Source organism: Chiroxiphia lanceolata, chromosome 1 (assembly GCF_009829145.1).
Source record: "Chiroxiphia lanceolata isolate bChiLan1 chromosome 1, bChiLan1.pri, whole genome shotgun sequence".
Lineage (NCBI taxonomy): Eukaryota > Metazoa > Chordata > Aves > Passeriformes > Pipridae > Chiroxiphia > Chiroxiphia lanceolata.
In genome coordinates, this window is record NC_045637.1 from 71,329,515 (window position 1) to 71,349,258 (window position 19,744).

The following is a 19,744-nucleotide window of genomic DNA, read 5'->3' on the forward strand; positions in this document are numbered from 1 at the left end:
CTTTCTCCTGGAGAGCTCTCCTGCCCAGAGCCGAGTGTGTTACTCTCTGCAACAACCCAGTCCCTAGAGAAAAAGGAGAAAAATGTACTCAGTTGTTCTTGACATGAAAAATGACAACCTCAGAAGGAGGAATGGCTCCTGTCCAACCTCTTTTATGAATTCCTAGAAGAGGCTAAAGTTTCTCCCTGGAAGGTTTAAGGTTTTGGGGATGTTCTCAAATTGCCTTTCATTAGCTTTACATAGCTTAATTCTGGGTGAATCTCAGAAGTTCCCACTTAATCCTCAGGAAGTTTTGGACTCCAGTATTTCAAGAGCAGAGGCATAAGTAAGTGTTTTAGGAAGTCATCTTAGGCATTTCTGTGATTTTTTTTTTTTTATTTCTTTTTCTTTATACCCCTTTCCCACCTTCATCAGGACAGGTGTTACCTTACCTCTTACTCATGTTCATTGTTGTTGTAAAATTCTTAGAAGCCTTTTGGTAAGTAGTTTGTAGAATTCTGCCAAATGTGAACTTATTTGAACAAATAAATGCTTCCTGCTAATTACTCCAACTAGGCACTCTCCAGGGCATGCTGAAGTGTTACAAGAGTTGTGCTTAAACCGTGACCATAAGCTTTATTTCTTCTCCCCCATGGATTTTAAAAGTATTTTCTTGAACAGCATGCAAAGAAACTGTGTGGGGGTCCTAGTTACTTACATCACCATATACACAAGACCAAGTAATGAATTATGACAGATTTAGTACAAAACACAGCTTCAAATTTTGTTTTGCATTTAGTTCCTGATAAGACCTGTGCTCAGAGGTTTTACCAGCCCTGAGGCAGTAGGATCCTCCATGTGTGTCCAGTGGTTTGATGCCCAAAGAAATTCATCAGTTCATAGGAACCTGTGTGGGACTTGCTTGAGATCCAGTTTTGGTGGTTTTTAACTTCTGTAGGCCCTTAATACACAGGATTGTCTTTTATTATTACATTTCATAGGAATTTCATAACTTGAGCAACAGACCCTGCAAAAAGAATGTGAGGAAATAGAATGACTTTTCTCCTGCTTTCTTGAATTAAGAAGTTATTTCCTAAGGCTATCTACTTAACTGCAGCTGCTGTATGTGCCTGGAGATATTAGAAGAAATAGCATTATGGCTCAGAACAGCAGCTTGATTTCTGGTTTTGATTTCTGCTGTGTTTACCACCAGGCCCATTGGGGCCCTTATGCTACTGAGATTGAGTACATTGTTAAAAGCCCATGGGGTGGATGGTTTGTTTCCCCTTAACTATTTTTCATGGTTGGTGGCAGGAAAGTTTCTTGCCACTCCCTTATCTGAGGTTTATGTAATGAATTGATCATAGGCAGTGCTCCCTTTGAACTTATTCCAGTTTGGCAGAGCTCAGCTGTTCCTGAGTCACTGCGACTCCCAGAGGAATTTTTCCTGACTTTAGATATAGGCAGACAATTTCTCCCTACCATGGGCATTTTGAAAAATGTCCCCAACAAGAGTCAGGCTCTTGAAAAGATACTGCAATGGAACCCTTGTACAGGCATGCTCTGAGTTTAGAGTCTAAAAATATGGACCAGCTCTGATTCCAGGGCACAAGTTGAACTTCTGCTCTATGTGCTGTGCTTCACTGAATGAGATACTCTAAGTGCATTCTAAATAACTCTGCCTACTAGGGTCAGTTAGAATCTCCTTACACAAGAGTCCTAACACGTCATCATTTACACATTCTGTGCATATGTGTGTTTTCTCATGGTCACTTGTATTCCCATTACCTCAGCAAATAACAAACTAAACCTTTTACCAAGAAGTAATGATATCAGATGTAATACTTCTCAATAAATAACTCTACCAGCTTCTTTTACTGGAAGCCTCTAGATACTAAACAGAGCAACCCAGTATTACACTGATAAATATCCAAAGACAGCAAATTGGAAGTTCTTCTTAGTGATTACCAACCTGGGGTAAGCAAAAAGCAGAACATACCATAAAATAACAAACAGTAAGTTCTTGAAGTTGCTAGAGCATGCTGACAGTACCTGCTGACATGTACCCTGCTGACAGTCTTGTGGGTTCACTTCATAGACAGTGGGTTTTATGATGATGGTAGTGAAACACTGAAACAGGTTGCCAAGAGAGGTGGTGGATGTCCCACCCCTAGAAACACTCAAGGCCAGGCTGGATCGGGATCTGTGCAACCTGGTCTAGTGGAAGGTGTCCCTGCTTATTGCAGATAGGTTGGATCAGATGACCTTTAAAGGTCACTTTCAACCCAAAATATTCTATGAAATCACTCCAAAGTAACATACTCCAAAGTAATATATCAAACTGCAAAATCACCCCCATCCCCCAAACAAACACCCAAACTCTGGTGTGGACAGTGAGGTGCATTTGCCCAAGCATCTCTCCCAAACTATAACTGTAGGCCAGGCAGAGTTGCCTGCTGGCAAGAAAGTTATTCCTCTTTTTTTTCCCTCCTTGAGTCTCTTTTTGAATTTCTGATTCACTTCCTTATCTCCTAAGACAAAGAAAACTTAGTGTGTTCATAACTATGCTGCAGACTCACTGGCAAACAGCAGTGTTCCCTCTGTTCTCTCCAGAGAATTCTTCTTCCCCTCCACCAACAGGTGGAGCAGAGATGTCTTGCCTCTGCTGTTCTCCACAGGAACTTGGCAGTAAAAATAGTGCATTTGCTTGTTTGTCTCCCCAGAAATGATCCCAAATTTTGACGTTACTTCCCTACCCTTTTTTGCCAAATCACTTTTACCACTTGTGTGTCTGTTCTCCTCCACTGGCAGAATGCAAAGATACCAGGTGGGACCAACTGTCAAGGTCTTTTTTGCCCTCTTTAAAAATATTCAATGGCTGTAAAACAAATTTCAGGGCACCTTTAATAAGTAAATAAATAAATAAAACCAATAAAAATTGCTTACTCTTAAATTTATTTTTCACCTATATTTTGTGTAGGAAACTCTCCCAGACTTATGCTTTGCTCCCAAATTACCAGAAGCATTCTTTCAAATTGCTAACAGATCCAAATAGCATGTGTAAATGTTGCACAACATACACATTCCTAAGAATTAATGTTTAACAATAGAGTGCCACCACTGAGAAGGTATCTGTAAACAGTGCTTGTTTATATGAGAACCCTTGGCATATCTTCTGGCGGTGAAGAGCAGATCTCAAACAGGTTTGCACCTGAGTGACTGACTTACAGTTATTCAGCTCTTGTGATGCAGGAGATAGACAGCTTCCTGCAAAATGAGCATGTGACCTCAATTACCTATTTGTAATTTGGTTTTAAGTATTCTAAATGAGGTTGCTATGTTTTAGTTGTATTTTGTCTTGTGCAATTACATTAAAACAAGCATAGATGTCCAGCTGTGGGACTGAGGTTGCACTCAGGAAAATACACATTAACTTCAGAAAAAGTAGAATTAGATGTATGCACACAGGCACGTACTTCCCCTATGTTTCTTGAATTCAGCTTGGGCTCCCTGATTTAGGATTAATAACTCTAAAGCATTAACTGTGGCCAGCATCTCATTATAGTATCAAAAGATAAACACAGGGATAGAAGGGTGTTGATATCTTAATGGGCCAAACAATTTATATATATTTACATATATATATATATATATATATATATATGTAAAAAGAGCCTTTTTTCCTCCATATCTAGAATAGACAGCATTGCGCTTGCCTGTATTTATCTGGACAAGTCCCCAGTGAATCAAGGCTGATGGGCTGTGACCTTTAGAAGTTAATATGTTACACACCAATAATATAAAACAGTGTTAAGCTAGGAAATGCCAGAATTAGTGCCTACTCGAGGGTATTTCTAGTCCAAGTGTCTTTACTGCTCCCTTGTTTCACATTACTCAAGGTATGATGCTGTACTGTACAGGTTGAAGACATAACTGCACCACCCTCCTATCCCACCCCACCCCAAACCAGGAAACTTATCTGGATTAGCAAAACCTTTCCCTGTTGTTCATTGGGGGTTTTTGCCTGTTGTAATCAGGATGGCTGTAACCAAGAAGAGGGCATGGGGAGACTGAAAGTATTTCTGGGAGCAGCGGGCTTGTCCCTCTTGGCACACTGCCTGCCCCTCTGCATGCCATGTACAGACAAATAAAGCTGCTCTGTGTGTGAAGCTGTGGTGGTAAGAGGGGGGAAAAAGAGGGAATGGCTTTGTTAGGGAGAAACAGGCAGGCACGGTTCCTCTTTTCATAATCTGTGCCAACTTAGATTAGCTTGAAGTGACTATGAAACTGTAGTCTAAATTAAATTTCATCCCATGTACCCAGTATTATTCATAATTGCTCAGAGACAAGGAGTCTGTTGGAGTCTGGAATGGCATTTAATTATTTTAATACATTGCCCTTTTTTCTTCCTAGAATCCTCGTTTGCTTTCTTTTTTAACTAATGAGATAGACTATACAGTCTTAGTATATCCTCAGACTACATATCTTCCATCCTACATACCAGTGGTAGTAGGGATCTTCTGGAAAAAGAAGAGGTTAGTCATTTCCTTGAAACACTGCTGCTGTTATTCAGAAGTAACGCTCCTGCCAGGCCATGACTGGCAGCAACAAGGTCTGAGTTCCAGTTGAAGGGAGTTGCTCCAAAAGCGTTGTCTTGAGGCCACACCTGGACAACTGGAAAAATTATACTGAACTCTACTATTTCAAAAGCAGAGGCATAAGTAAGAGGCAGACACAAATCAAACAGTTAACAAAGATTTGGAATTTGGGGGTTTTTTTGTAAGACAGAAAAAAAATCTGACCAGGTAGATAAACAGTGATAGTAACTGACTGTTACAGTTATTCTTTAACTATAACAGTTCATAGTCTTTTTCCTCTAAGGAAGCAATTTCCAGGGTAGACTTTTTCCCATCATCTAAAGTAAGTGAAAGCTAAGATTTGTTGGGCAATAAACTGCCCTGTAAAGCAATGGTTTGGTAGGTGCTTGGCTCCCTGACGGTTGTGCCTCTGGTTCCTCCATCTTCGTGGGCCCTGGTAGCTCTGCCAAAAGCACCTTCACTCTTGGTTGGCCGGTCCCAACCTGGCACAGCCACCTGCATGACTCCTGAGGCTGCAGGATTTCTACAGTGCTTTAATGCTGAGAACTACCCACAGCCAGCAGGCTGAACTGAATCAAATGGGAAGCTGGACATGGATCTTCAAGGAGGCAGGAAAATGTTTTTTTTTCTGCCTCCTATGTGTATCCAATCTGCAGGACAAAATCTTATGAATCCCCTGGCCAAGCTGGCTAAGCATAACCACTAATCTTGCTCACAGAGCTTGACATTAGCTGTTGCCTTAGGCTGGGACAGCCATTTGCCCAGATACATTTCACAAAGTTTCAAAAAAAAATTAGAAAACTATAAATATCACTGTTATAGTTGGAAACTTTTCCCCAGTTTGTAAACTCCATTTCTCAGCAATGCCTCTCAAGCGTAGTAACACAATGTACAAAAGAAATATTTAGGGCACGTCTGTTGGGGCTTTCTGTTTACCTCCCTCTCACCCCACTGGATGGCAAAGGATCTCCTCTGCTGGGGTTCAGAGATGTCTAGGGGGGAGATTGTTCTTTGATTTTTGGGGCCAGTCGTCAGGTTCAGGACTCAAAGGGACTCAGTTAAAGGTCGTTCTGCTGCCTAGGTGTTTTTCCTTTTTTTTTTTTAACATAAGAATGCCTGGGAATATAAGAGACAAAAATACTTCACAAGTGGCTGAAATCCTTATCCCACTGATGGTGTGTTCAACCTGATAGCTTCAGCTCATCAGAGCAGCCATGGGCTCAGGAACTCAAAATCTTTGGTCTTATTTTTATACCTATCTCTCTTCAAAATTGGAAGGTCTGATAACAAATCTACCCAGGGCGTCCTTTCAGCTTCCTGCTGCAGCTTTGCTTTTATGATGGTGTTAGCAGGATCTTTCATCATCTGCCTCCCCAGAGCATCTCCTTTCATGTCCACGTGTTTTACCTGCATTTGAAGTAAAAGTAAAAGGATGCTTGGTTTTGCTTAAAGCATAGCAGGGATTACAAAGGCAGATATCATGACTAAAATAAAGCCAGCCAGTTCTGTTTTCCAGGAGGTAGTGACACCCTACTCACTTCGCCACCTTTGGAAAGGAGTTGACCCCTCCTCCCAAAGCCTCATATTGGGACTATGAGCCCCACGTTTCCAGGGAGCAGGGGCAGAGGCCTCCCAGTGGAGGGGGGCTGGATACAAACATTTAAAAGATTAATTTTGCAATAAGACCTGGGGGAATTTTTGTTATTTTGTTCTAGGTTTGTTTTCCTGCCAATTGCTCACTTCCCTTTCTCAATCATTAGTCTTTTCCAAGATTTAATCCAATAATTGAAATGTTATTAAGACTTTCATTGGTTATTTTTTTGATACAGATTGTCACAAGACTGTTGAAGAAATCATGCTCACTAAAATTTTTTCCCCTGAGTTTTCTACAGCCTGTTTTCTTATCATACTGTTGGATGACTGCAGAACCACTGATTTAATTTTCAGCTTCTATGATAAAATTTAAACTAGAGATGAGTTCCTATCCATTTTATTGGCTCATCTGCCAGATTCTGTTTCCCTTGAAAAAACTTCGATAAGGGATAAGGGTCCTGAATCCTGGGGCTCTACTACAAGTCAACCTAAAATATCTTTACTTTGCCAATGATGAATCACACATTCTCACTTGAGTCCACAGATATTCAAATCCTCACATGGGCATTCAAGAATCAAAGAGAGGTTTGGATTGGAAGGGACCTTTAAAGGTCATCTATAGTCCAACCCATCTGGCATTGGGAGGGACACCTTTCACTGGACCAGGTTAGTCAAAGCCCCATCCAATCCAACCTTGAACATTTCCAATGAGGAGGCCTCAACAACTTCTCTGGACAATCTGTTCCAGTCTCTCACCACCCTCATGGTGAGTAGGGAAGTAGAGAACTTCTTCCTTATGTCTGATCTAAATCTACTCCCTTGTAGTTAAAAATGTGTTATCACTACACGGCCCTGGTAAAAGTCTGTCCACATGTTTCTTATAAGCCCCCTTCAAGTATTGAAAGGCTGCAGTAACATCTTCCAGGAGCTTTCACTTCTCCAGGCTGAACATCCCAAATTTTCTCAGACTTTTTTTCATAAGGGAAGTGTTGCAGCCTTCTGACCACTTTTGTTGCCTTCCTCTGGACCCACTCCAACAGGTCCATGGTTGTCTTGTGGTGAGGGCCCAGAGCTGGATGCCATTCTTCAAGTGTGATCCAAGGAGAAGTCACAGGCATCCGGAGTGCCCATGTAAGTCAGTATGAAAAAAACCAAAACCAAACACACACACAAAACAAAACCAAAAAAAAAAAACCAAAAAAAACCCCAGCCCAAAGAAAACAAAACTCTAGAATCATAACATTATATATACAGTCTATGTTACATCTATCTGAAAATTCCAGGTTTAGACATGTTTAGTGTTCAATCATCAGGAAGGAATGAGGTATTCATAAAGTAGTAGGGTAACAAATGTAGCCTTCAAGATCTGTATTAGACAGCAGTCTGGAAGTACAATTGTAATGTGCAAGTGAATGGTACTTAATAATTTTATAGGGAATCACCTTAAAATTGAAAACATGGTAGCAAACTACTGTGGATTTTCAGTGTCACTTTTGCACACACCATTGTTTTTCAAGGAGTTAAAAGCACCACATCTCAAGTTGCACAAAGATTCTCCTATGCTATAACATTAAAATCTCAGAGAAGAGGAAGGTTATACCTACACTGAGGTGATCGTGCACTGGAGCTGTACCTGTTGTTTAAGATATGTTGTGAGCTTTGCAACAGTTCAGCTGGGATTGGGCAACCCGACAGAGGTGGTTTCAGTAGCCATGAGACGAGGCTGCTGTGGGGGATGGCATGGATGGATACCTTCTGTCTGTGGCACATACGATGTCTGCAGGTGGGACCCCACCATGTTCCTGCATCGGAGCAGGACCCAAGGTTATCTTCTGCACGTGCAAGGATGAGAACAACCAGGAGGCTGCTCACACCAAGCACCCCGAGTAAACTTCACATAATCAGTGACTTAGGTTGCAGAGGTTGCTGCAAGACCTGTAGCTGGTTACCCCTGTGCACCCACAGGGTCTGACTCGAGCAGACAATTCCTTCAAGTTCAAAAAGTGTTTGGACAATGCTCTCAGACACATGATGTGATTTTTGGAGTGTTCCAGTCCAGAGCCAGAAGTTTGACTCGATGATCCTTGTCGGTCCCTTCCAATTCAGGATATTATATGACTCTATAAACAACTGAGGTAGTACGGCACATAAAATGCAAAGTACATATGAACAATTAAAATGTCACTCTCTGACTTTTAATTCTCCCTTGTAGGGTGCAGACAGGTTCCAAAACACATTTTGAGTGAAAGTTTGTGAAGATTGCCATGTGTGTTTTGGTTCAGTACCAATAACTAAAGTTAATGGGGCTTTTGAGACAGACTTAAAACACAGGCCAGTGTTGTGAAAGCACCTCCATAGTTATTGCAAGTGTTAGTCAAATGTACTTTAGGAGGATTTACACCTTTATTTGTCATCTTCTAGTAAAAGAAAAAACTGCATGTAAATCTGTGGGTTCCTTTAATATTGCATCATCTTATGAATAAGTTTAAAATCAATTTATTCCTTTAAATCTCTATGGACACATGCCCATTTATTGAAGAGTTTGTGGTCTTTATCCTAGACCCTTCATGGCCACTAAGGCCTTCCTGCGATAGATACTTGCACTGTAAGAAAAGATGGGTTTCCGTGGGATTATTGTTTTCCTCTCTTGTCATCCATCTCTGCTGAAGAAGGTGGAGAAAAGGTGTGGCTCTGGCTCACCTCCCACTCTGCTGGAAAGATAAACTGTGCCAACAGGCTGGACAGCAAGTGCTGAGGCAGACACCAGCTGCTGCCAGGAGAGCTCTTGCCATGGGGCCAGAGGAGGAACCAAGCACAGCCCTTTGCATCACAGTTTGTTTTCTGGGCTGTCCCTGAAGCGACACAGCACTGTATCACCCTGTGTTGCAAATTGACTGGAAGCTTTGTAATCTGGTTATCCTAGTCTGCAACCATGAACTGCAGGAAAGTAGTTCTCTTTATTTATAAGTTAGATGTAATCCATACTTATTTTTCCAGAAGACCTCTAAGGAGCTACTTTTGTATTCTTAATACCTTGAACTGGAGGTAATTTTCATGCTGTACATTTTCTGGATACCTGCAGATGACTCACTTGAAGAAAGGGAGTGTTGTTTCATTTTAATTATGTAATCATTTATACCTCTCCCCTTGACTGAGGTTGCAGGGTGAGGAAAGCTGGCAAGCCAGGAGAAGACAGAGAAATAAAAAGGTTCCAAAGGTTCATCAACCACATCATGTCAGGTACAGGATGTTTAAAGCACATGGCAGACTTTTTACCTTCACGTTGTCTTTTAGGGGCCAGTAAACAGCAGATTCCTGTGAAGGTTAATGTAGCACCAGTACAACTAGCTAGAGGTAGGCTTAAGAGGTGATTAACTTCACATTCAAAAGAAAGAGGGGAGCAAATGAGAGAAGAAAAGTTGTGTAGAACCACCAGTCATTACTGCCCATGCTTGCAAGTGATGCAAAAGATTTAGAAAAAAACAGTTGGAATCAGTAGAAAATCTCTCAATATCAGTTGGCTTTGGTTCAGCACAATGATGTTGTCCAGATAACCCATATTTCCTCCACCCCAGACAGTTTCTCCAATCCCCTCCTTGATAATTCAAGGAGAGATTTTTGGTTTCTAACTATGTGTTGCTTACAGGAGCAGGGGGAGGAAGGTGACCACAACCCTTTCTGAAGAGAGAAGCGCTACTCTGTCTTGTCTCTGCATGACCATGTCTGCCCAATGACACCGTGGTGAAACAATTGTGTACTTGTGTACTTCATTTTGGACCAAGACCTTCTGGATTTGTACAACCAGACATCTTTGCAAGATCTCCTTCCTCTTCCTTTGCCATACCTAGCTAACCTCTATCTTCTGGAAAAAGAAATAAGCAGCAGGATTGGTCTCAAGGTATGTTAGCAAAAAGAAAAGTATTACTGTCTTTTAACTTATTGATATCAAAGTGTAAAGCCTACGAAATGTACGAAGGGAGAGTTAATAAGCCTTTGTTGGCCTCAGAGGGTAGGTGATAGGAAAGCCGCCCTTCACACCACTGATTATATCATGACATGATGGTGGCTAGAAATAATTTATTGTATATGATGTCAATCCAAATATATTCAGAAAGAATTCGTCAAGGTAAGGAGGTAAGTTATTTTCTTATTTACTCCCTCATATTTGTGACTTAGGTCTGAATTATATATAAGGCTTTGTGTATGTCAGATGTCATCTACCAACTTCAGATGCTTTCCTGATAATAGTATCCACTGAAGTTCAATCCTTCAGGGCTATGAGTCTCATATTAATACCATTTAGTGATTTCAGCAGGTTCATGAGGTCTGCACTTGGGGAGGGAATGAGTAAAAGGTAGGCCTTTGGGAGTGCATGTAGTAATTTACCAGGAAGCAGCTATTCAAGTCCCTGTTCAGCTCATGGAGAATTCTAGAGACGATGTATCTCAAAGGATCTTTTTTTCCCTGAAGAATTAAGGAATATAAGTTGAATCTAATATTGGTGACGTTCCATATGTATATACATCTTTGTGCGCTTTGAGTTGTTGGTAAACTAAGGTAATCACAAATTAGGTAACTCAACAGAAATAGTAGCAGCACCGAGACTGATACTTTTGTTTTTCTTTGCATAAGTAGATGTGTATTTGTCTTTATGCATAGCATGTTAATTTTGATTTAAACACACAACCAAATCCTGTTTTCATTTGTGTTGCTACCAATCAGGATTAACCGAGAGGTGCATCAGATGATGCAAGTGTGAGATGAGAATTATGTAATCAACTATGAAATTCTACAAAATCTCTGTTGTAACTTATCCATCCTGAAATTTGAAAATGAAACCTGGATATACCACTACCTCCTAACCATGGAAACTTTCTAAATTTCAGTGAAATATTGCACTGAAAAAAAACCCCAAAACCAAACCACTATTTAAAAGTGGTAGAAGTTTAACCCAGCCTGTGAGTTAAAACATAGTTGTGGACAATGTTAATAAAGCTTATCTCATACAGTTAAATATTTACAGAGAGGACTGTCAGTGGATATAATTCTTCTGATTATAGCATGACTATATTATGTATATCAAAATAGAAATAGCCTCCTTGATATAGAAACCCTTACACTGAATGTTCAGTACAGACATAGCTCACTTGAGAACTGTTTTCTAAGGGCATTTGGTACTAACTTTAAGAACGATTCCAGGAGTTAGTAGCTTGAAGCCCCACATGACAGTCAGTGTTTCAAAGGCAGACAGTGCTCCTCACTGCCATCACTTTCAGCTCCAACTGTGCCTGCTGATTGGAGAGCTGGGTACAATGTCTGGGAGAGGTGTAGGCTGGTTGTAGTGGTGGAGACATGATGTTGTGTACGCAGTTTGTTGCACAAGGAACACCGGGATCATGCCACATCCGTTGCTTACATAGGAGCTTTCTGTTTTATTGCGGTGCTAGACCATGCATGGAGCGTCCCTTCTGCCATCTTCCTGTCAGTCCTGCCCAACTTTACAAAGCCTGGCCTGTCTGTACTCCACTAACTGGAAAACGACCTGCCAAAGTGCTGTACTAAGACTTCACGCCACTTCTAAATGAACTGTTTTCAGAGCTGTGGAAAGTTATTTTCACAGAAGCCTCATTAAGCTTCCCTTTCTGCTGGGCTGAATGGCATGAGATCTCTACTTCTCTTTCACAAATATTCTGAAAGAGATGGTAATTCTAAGCATTGTACAACTTACTTTCATTCTTACCACAGAAAGAGGTAAGGATGAAGGGAATTTTAGTGGCACCAGCATCTGTGAGGTGGTGAATTGCATCTCTGAAATGCTGCTTTCACAACCTCAGACTCTCCTTGGCATGGCAAACAAAGAGTAAAAACCTCAGAGAGGAATGGCTGTAGCTGGGTCACCCTGACCAGCACACCAAGTGGGATTACCCAGCTCAGTACAATGAAGATAATCTTACACAAATTAGTTAGTGTTTTGGTTCAAATTTGTTTTGTAAGGTAGTCAAGATTTTCCAAAGGCTTTTTTAAGTCATATAATATGACATGGTCTTGAAAACTGATTTTATATTTTCCCTTCTCTGACACTGTTCAGAGAAGTATGTTCTCACTGTTTAGACGAGTTTGAGTCACACCACTCTTCAGTTTTGGAAAACATCTTACATTAGCATCTTGCCTAGGAAGGTTCTCACCACAGCTAAGCCCAAGAACATGAGCTTTGGCTCACTGGGTCTGTCCAGGTAAATATTCCTTCATTAATGTCAGTTCAAGTGTCAGTTCAACCTGGGCCTCAGGTTTCAAATACTGAAAAAAGTGCACATAGGAGGAATAGTAGAAAAGGGAGGAAATTGTAGGGCAATTGTCCAAAATATATAGAACAAAATGTTAGGGAAAACAACTGTGGTGAAAAAAAAAGAAGAACAATAAGCATGTAATTAATATCTAACCTTTAAAACAAAATCCCCAAAGTTCTATGGTTCTTACATTCAAGACTGTGTGACCATATCATAGAGATGTATCAGATTCAGTCTGGATTATGTAGTTATGTGTCCACTTTTAGACACATTTAAAATAACTCTGAAAAATCTGCCCTTCTCTTTTTCTCTCTCCTTTTTTTTTTTTTTTTTTTTGCTGTGGATAGCAAAGTAACAGAATTTTGTGAGCTTGAGGCTACACAGCTCCAGTTGCTCTAATTACACAGCCAAGAATTTTACAATTGTACAGTAAGTCAACTCTCTTGCAGGGACTAATGCTTAAATTGCAACTTCAAGATTGTTGAGAATGGGAAAAGGATTTATGTGGTTAAAGATGTGTGTTTGCTATTAACTAAACCTAACGGCACTAACTAACTTCTATTCACAATTTTTTCTTGCTATAAATTAGAGTTTGTTATTTTTGCTTTGGTTTTTAAGGTCAAACCTGGTTTCTGATTTTAAGATGGTCCTCAAACAGTGGAATCATAGGAAAAGATACATGCTAGACTAGAGAAAAAGCTTGGTTAACTGGAGCATGTTAGCTAATGCTGAGCTAATTTAAACCTCTTTTTGCTACCTTATAAACAAATTCTTTGGTATTAGACTCATCTTACTAGATTCCTTACATGTTCAGTTACGCTTATACTATAAACTCAAATTCCTGAGATATTACAGGCCAGTTTTAGCAGAAGAAAAATGCAGCCTTAAAGGTTTGATTCACTACCAGCAGTGAAGGTGAGGAAATATAGGAATAATGTTTTTAAGACTGTACAAAAGCATTAATGTGAAATTGTTCTGGTGAATATTTTTAAAGGCCTAAACTACTTTTCATCAAGGATTTTGTCACCTAAATGTTTATATTTTCTTAGGAAATGTGTTAAGGAGGCCCATCTAAACAGAGATGAAGCTATATAGAAATGAAAGGGTTAAAAGCAGTCTGGGGGGGGAGTTGAACATGCCAGTCTCACAGACGTTTTATGAGCTTGGCAAATACTCATGCAGCCCCTCTCCAAACTAATGCCCTTTGCCTAAAAAATGAGCATAGCACCATGATTGTGGGGATTACAATGCACACTAGAAATACCCCCTTTGCCCTTCTTTTAAGAGCTAGGCCCAATGCCAAAGAGTCTGGAGAAAGGCAGATTCCCATGCTGTACCGCAGAGTGTACTCACTACATTTTACCCAGATTTTCCATCAGCCAAATGGGACTGAAGAACAGGAGAATGGGCAGTCACTTCTGCTGGTGCTGTGAGTTCGGTAATTAATAGGCTTTCACTCTTTTGCTGTGCTATATAAAAAGAAATGAGCATCATAAGCAAATATTATTTTGTTATTTTGTGTTTTACACCTCTGCTTATGTATATCATGGTAGAGTAAAAGTTACAGCTGAGGCAAGAGAAATTCTTTCAGGTTCTTGAAATAACTGGTGCAGCATAATTTGCTAATGATGCAGACAGGAAAAGGTTTGGACGGTTCTGCAGAGGTTTGGTGCCTGTGCAGCCTTTGCATCTATTCTAGGATAGGGAAGAGTTCATTAAGATTTCCGAGGAAAAAAAGGGGAGATGAAAAATGACTGAATAAATGACAAACAGAGCTATGAAATCAAGTTCCCATGATTTAATAGATCACCATTCATTCCTGGAGCTATGGTAAGTGACAGCACACAGTTGCTGAACCAATCTACTTGCAAAATAAAGTATGTAACCTAGCCTATTTATTTTCATAAGGGCTCAGATTAAGATCATGCATGTGGCTCATTACCATGGCATGTGGCTCAGATGACTGGGGTAATTACTGAACTGTGGCAACTCAGTCAACTTCTACCCATGGTAGCAGGGAAATTAGAGATCCATGTTTTGCTTCTCCAAATTCATATTTTTGTTTCTCTACCTACAACTAGGACAGCCAACTGCCTCCCTTGCCCTTAGGCCATCTGTATATGCAAGGATGGAGAGGAGGGAACAGAAGTCAGCATTTTCAACTCGCTGCTGAGGAGATGGGAATTAAGGGAAGACCTCAGGTTGCCAAAGCAAGAAAAGATAAAGTTAAGGAGGGCTATACTACAACACAGTAGTACTTCCCTGTCTGTTACACACTGGGGTAAAATACACAGAAACAGGTATTTTGATCATAACAGAAAAGCCTTGAAAGACAAACGTGCAGTACAGAAAAGGTGAACACGTCCTTTTCTGTTACTGGCAAATTAATCCAATGTTTGAATGTTTCAAAAAATTTACAGTCAGCCTGGAATGGGGGTTTCTCCAGATAGCAATGCCATCAGCCACATGTAGCTTTTGACCCAGATCTGCCAAGTCTTGCTTGCTGAGGAAGAAACTCTAACTTTTGGAGCCAAAGAAGCTACTTGCGTTTACTCTGTGTGATTACTGAACTGGGCAAGAAACTCTCCGATGGGCAGAACATGCCCATCAAGCTCAAGCCTGAAGGGATGGAAGTGTTGGGGGAAGAAGCGACCATTAAGCAGAACCTGTGGGACCATCACAAAGGCAGTCAAGAGAAGTGCAAGTCAGGCAGCATCTCCCGTTCCCATCTCAGTTCCTCACCCAAATCTCTCACCGGTACATCACTCAGTCTGCTTGCTCCTGTCTTACGGTCCCTGTGTTGGCTGGTAGCCTGACCCATCTGCCATCTCTGCCATCCTCCCTCCACGGCCAGGAAAGCAATGTAACGCAAGTGGCTGTCTGGAGAGGAGAGAAACTCCTGAAACATCCGAGAGGCCAGGCTGCCCAACGCCGGGCACGCCAGACAGCGGGCATGTACCGCAGTAATACCAGGCAGGCTCCCCCGCCTCCAGCCTTGTTCTCCTTTCACACACAAGCGTAACAGTTGATATTGCGGGAAAACGGCGTGAGGGGGATACTCCTAAAACGGCACACACAGATTTTCAACGCGGTGCCTGAGTTGCCTCGAAGGCTATGCCAGCGGGCACCCCGCACCGCCCGGGCTGTGGGTCTGCCTTCCCCATGATGGGCTCGTACCGCTGGAAGGAAAACCCGGGAGAAGCCTGCCTTGCCATGCCTGCCCCGTCAGCCACGCCAGCCCCTCTTCTTGATCAAAGCCGCTGGTAGTTTTCAAGTAGTTGTTTCTGCCGCCTCCGAAAAGAAAAAAAAAAACATCTGTAAGAACAGGGATGACGAGAAACGTGCCGGAGGTGGCAGCGCCAGGATCTGTGCAGGGCGTGAGGTTGAGGAAAAGCCTCCGTTCCCCGCGGGGCGCAGCCTCGGGCACAGCCGCCTAGCAAGCGCCGGGTTTGCCAAGTTCGCGGCGAAAGAGGGTTCTCAGAGCTGGTGCTGACGAGGGCGTTTGTCGCTCCTCTCCCCCACCGGTGACCCCATCCCCTCTTCTCCCACACCGCGGCGGGGGCGGCGGGGGCGGCGGTCGTGTTTGCGTTTGTGCCGGCCAGTCACATGGAAACCGGTTCGCAGCGCCCCCGCACCCCCGGGCTGCCCGGGCAGCGGCCACTTGAGCCCCGTCGTGCCCTGCCGTGCTCTGGCCGGGCAGCCGAGCTGTCCGTGCCCGCGCTGCGGCGTAGCTTCCCTGTCGGCCCGGTAAGGCGGGCGGGGGCCGCCCTGCCAGGGCATCCCCGCCCTTGGCCGGGCTGGGCAGCCGTGGGCGGTGGCGGCCCGGGCAGTGCCGCCCGGCGGCGGGGCGGGGAGCGGGGGAGGTGGGGGCGAGGGAGGGGGCGAGGGCGGCTCTCACTCCTCTGCTCTCCTCTCTTCCCTCCCTCTCGGTACCCCCGCCTTCGACCTTCGCCGCTGCCCCGCTGCGGGATCGCGTCTTGGACCGGCCCGTCCCTTAAGAAGTGGTGAGGGGGGCCCGGCCATGGAGACCCTCGTGCGCCCCGGGGCCAGCAAGCCTCCCACCGGGTAAGCCTCCCTCCTGCCGGGACCCCGGCCCGGCCGGCCACCGCTCGCCTGCATGGGAGGAGCGGCTCCGGACGGCGACAGCGGCCGTGCTGGCCGGCGGGCCTCGGTGTCTTCCCTCCCTCTTGCCTGCCTCCCTTCCCTCTCGGGGCGGTGAGACGGAGCCGGCGCACAGGTGTCGGCGCCCGGCCCGCTCTGAGTGGAGCCCGTGGGGAGAGGGGGCACAGTGGGGAGCAGGGCACGGCGGGCGGTGAGCTGGGGTGCAGGAAGGTCAGGAGCGGGAGAAAGTGTCTGCTTCGCCTTTTCCCTGCGGGAGGGGCGCCCCGGCCAGGCTGCCGGCGCTGCCCCTCCGGGTGCGAGAACGGAGAGCGGGTTGGGTTCGGGGGTTATTCCTGCAGAGGTTGCTCGGGACGGCAGGCAGCCGCCGCCTGAAGCTCCCGACCCGGGCCGCCCGGGCTGGAAGCAGCACCACCAGCTGGGAGGAAGCCGGGGCCGCGGCGGGTCTGGGGCGGACCCGCCCGGCCGAGGGTCTGGAGCAGCCCCCGCGGCCGCAGAGATTCTCGCCCGAGCGCCAGGACGCAGCTGCCAAAAGCCTTTGAAAGGTTTATTCAGCCGTCCCAGCTGTGGGTCCCTCGGCCTCACCGCACGGCCGTGGCAGAGGAAGGAAAAGCGCTGCCAACCGCGCATTAAAAACGCCGAAACTTGTCCGAGGTTGGTGGGTGACCGCAGTGCCGGCCGGACACAGGGCACCTGCGGACGCGGCTCCCAGTTCCTCCGGGCTTTGGTGACAGGCACCGCTCTCGCAGCACTACTGCTAAATAGTATTCAGTCCTAATGTAAACCACGGGTGGGTTTGGGGTTTTTCAAGAGAAGAGACAAATAAAGAGTGAGCCAGCAGTGAATTTATTAGTCCGTTAATTAAACACGAGAGCACCAGCACGCTGAGGTCCTAAGTGATCCCTTTTGTCAGAGTAGAAGCTGGGCAAGTTTTAAGAGCTGTTCTGTCTTCTTGCAGCAATTTACTGCTCTACTTCACACTGTCTGCATGGACTGAAAGAGACTGTGATTGCTTCAGCTGTGTTTTTATTTTTAGTTCTGATGTTTAGGTCATAAATTTATTTTCAACGAAGTAGGAAACAGCTTTAAAGTATGTGCTAGTGGGCTACAGTAGTTTTGTTTCCTCAGTTTGGGTTTGATATGGAACCTTGTAGTGCCTAAAACAGAAAGTAGTGCAGGGAACAGTGGTCGAAGATGCCGTTGCTAGTGCTGTGGTAATGAAACAGTGTGTGCCGTGTTTCTTTGACTTGCAGAGCGTGACATAGCTTGCTTCTCTTTTGTAAATAAAATGCTTAATTCCAGTTGCAAATGAGCCTTTTTGATCGTGACCTTTTAGGCTTCCAGGAAAAGCAGTACATAGAAGGTGCCTACCCCTCTGTGTATTTAGTTAGTGTAACAGTATAGCTGCTTTCTAGAATTCTGATGAAGAGATCATTTCTGGTGCTAATTTACACGTGTGCTTTGAAGAGTAACTCAGATGCAGTGCTGTTTAAAAATTTGTCTCTATTCGTAAGAATCCAAAGATTCATTAAAGAGTTTGAATTTGAAATGGGAACATGTCATTAGTGCATCTCAGAGATGAACACTGGAGTCTGGGGGCATTTCTGAACAAAACTCCTGAATCCTTTGTAACCAGTTTCATCTGTGTAAACTTATCCACAGACAGACTCGGATATCACATACAGGAACAAAAATTACAGTAGCTACATTAACTTCAGATTGCTTGTGACATGGCTCGAGGAGATGAATCCAATTGTAAGGTGCAGATGCACTTGTGATATTGTATAACAAAATGTGTGGGTGCTAATCTGCTCCTGTGGAAGCTGATGGCAGCACTTGCATGTGCACTGAGGGGGGACTGCCTGTCTGATTTATCTGAGCTCTGAATTTCAGCCTTGAAATACTTCTTGTTGCCTTTTCTTGCAAGTCAGAGGTTCCCAGCCTGGATGTGTCAGTGCTGTTACAGGGAGCTTCACTGAATGGTTCATAATTCCCTGAGTTGCTAACATCCATATTGGATATCAGTGGATATTTGGGCTCTAATCAGATTTTACTTGCTCAATGACGAAATCTGCTAGGGTCAGGCAAGTGTGGCAAGAGGACAGCTTTGTCTGTCCTTTTTGGTTCCCTTGTTAATCCAGACGTGAGCTGCCTCTATGGAGTGTGCCTGGGGACCTCCGGCTGTTAAGACTGTTGTGACAGAAATACCTTCCTTTCATGGCAGAAGAAATGCTATACATGGTTCCAGCTTATTGATTGGGTTAGCTTGCAGTTATGAAAGAGAGGTTAAAATGACTGCAGCTTCACAATTTTTTACAAAATTTAGGCAGGGCTGTTTTGTCTCTACGTAAATCATTAACAGCAACATTATGAGTTTTCCGTGTTAAACAGTGAACAAATTTAATGTGTCATTTGGTGCAGGATAGAGAAGCTTTGCTGTGTGCATAGACAAATAAGTTGACTGTGTGTTTCATGGCATGGCTGCCTGAGAATCATAGATGTAAAAGGAGGATACTGTTGTGGGTTTTTTTGTTTTAAATGGCAAAGGAAAACTGCAATTTGTGCTGGTGTTGCAGGGTTTTCCCCATTTCTCAGCTTCAAAAAAAAAAATGGTAGACTTCAGCACCAAGAACTTTATTATTACTAATTGCTAGGCATGAGTTTTTTAGAGTTTTACCAAGTCCATAATGCTTTATTTAATTAATTAATTTTTTTTAGCTTATGAAGGTGAATTTAAGACAATCAGTTGCATCAGCAGAAATTAGGATTTACTCTGTGATCATGCAACAGAAGCTAAAAGATAGCAATACACCAGTTTAAAATCTACTACCTTAGTGTCTGCATCTGCCATTATTTCAGTAGGGAGAGCAGAGATAAGCTTCTCTGGGTGTCTTGATTGGTTACTTTTTGACCATAATATGTCATAACAGACATACATTGGTCATAAGTGGTATAGCAGGCTAAAGCCTAAAATGAGAGCTTACAGGATCAATTCTTCTCTGCTCTTTTAGGAACCTTGCAAAAGGCAGAGCATCTCCCCCTTTCACTGTAGGCATCTCTATCTCCCACAGAAGCCAGCAGTTTGTGAGTTTTTATATTTGAGCACAGAAAAGCTTCTGCTGGAGTCTGGCAAATGTGGGGAAAGCCTCTATGTTAAGCTGGATGTAG

At 43.5% G+C, this 19,744-nt stretch overlaps 1 protein-coding gene and 1 long non-coding RNA gene across 5 annotated transcripts in view; both read left to right on the top strand.

Moving 5' to 3' along the window:
• The window catches only part of LOC116797064, a 16,225-nt gene extending 1,941 nt beyond the window's left edge, over window positions 1-14,284 (top strand). Inside the window, exons 2-4 of one of the 3 annotated variants that reach the window (XR_004360566.1) lie at window positions 9,817-10,068; window positions 12,259-12,403; window positions 14,157-14,284. This is a non-coding gene — a long non-coding RNA (uncharacterized LOC116797064). Of the gene's footprint in view, window positions 1-9,816; window positions 10,069-12,258; window positions 12,404-12,804; window positions 12,888-14,156 lie in introns of those variants that run through there. The other 2 variants (XR_004360567.1, XR_004360568.1) reach the window with 2 other exon arrangements.
• Window positions 14,285-16,328: 2,044 nt separating this feature from the next.
• The window catches only part of LOC116786911 (protein cordon-bleu-like), a 109,618-nt gene continuing 106,202 nt past the window's right edge, over window positions 16,329-19,744 (top strand). For both annotated transcript variants that reach the window (XM_032688061.1, XM_032688069.1), the window contains exon 1: window positions 16,329-16,522. In XM_032688061.1, coding sequence (XP_032543952.1) covers window positions 16,479-16,522 — 44 coding nt within the window. In that variant the 5' untranslated portion in view covers window positions 16,329-16,478. The remainder of the gene's footprint in view (window positions 16,523-19,744) is intronic.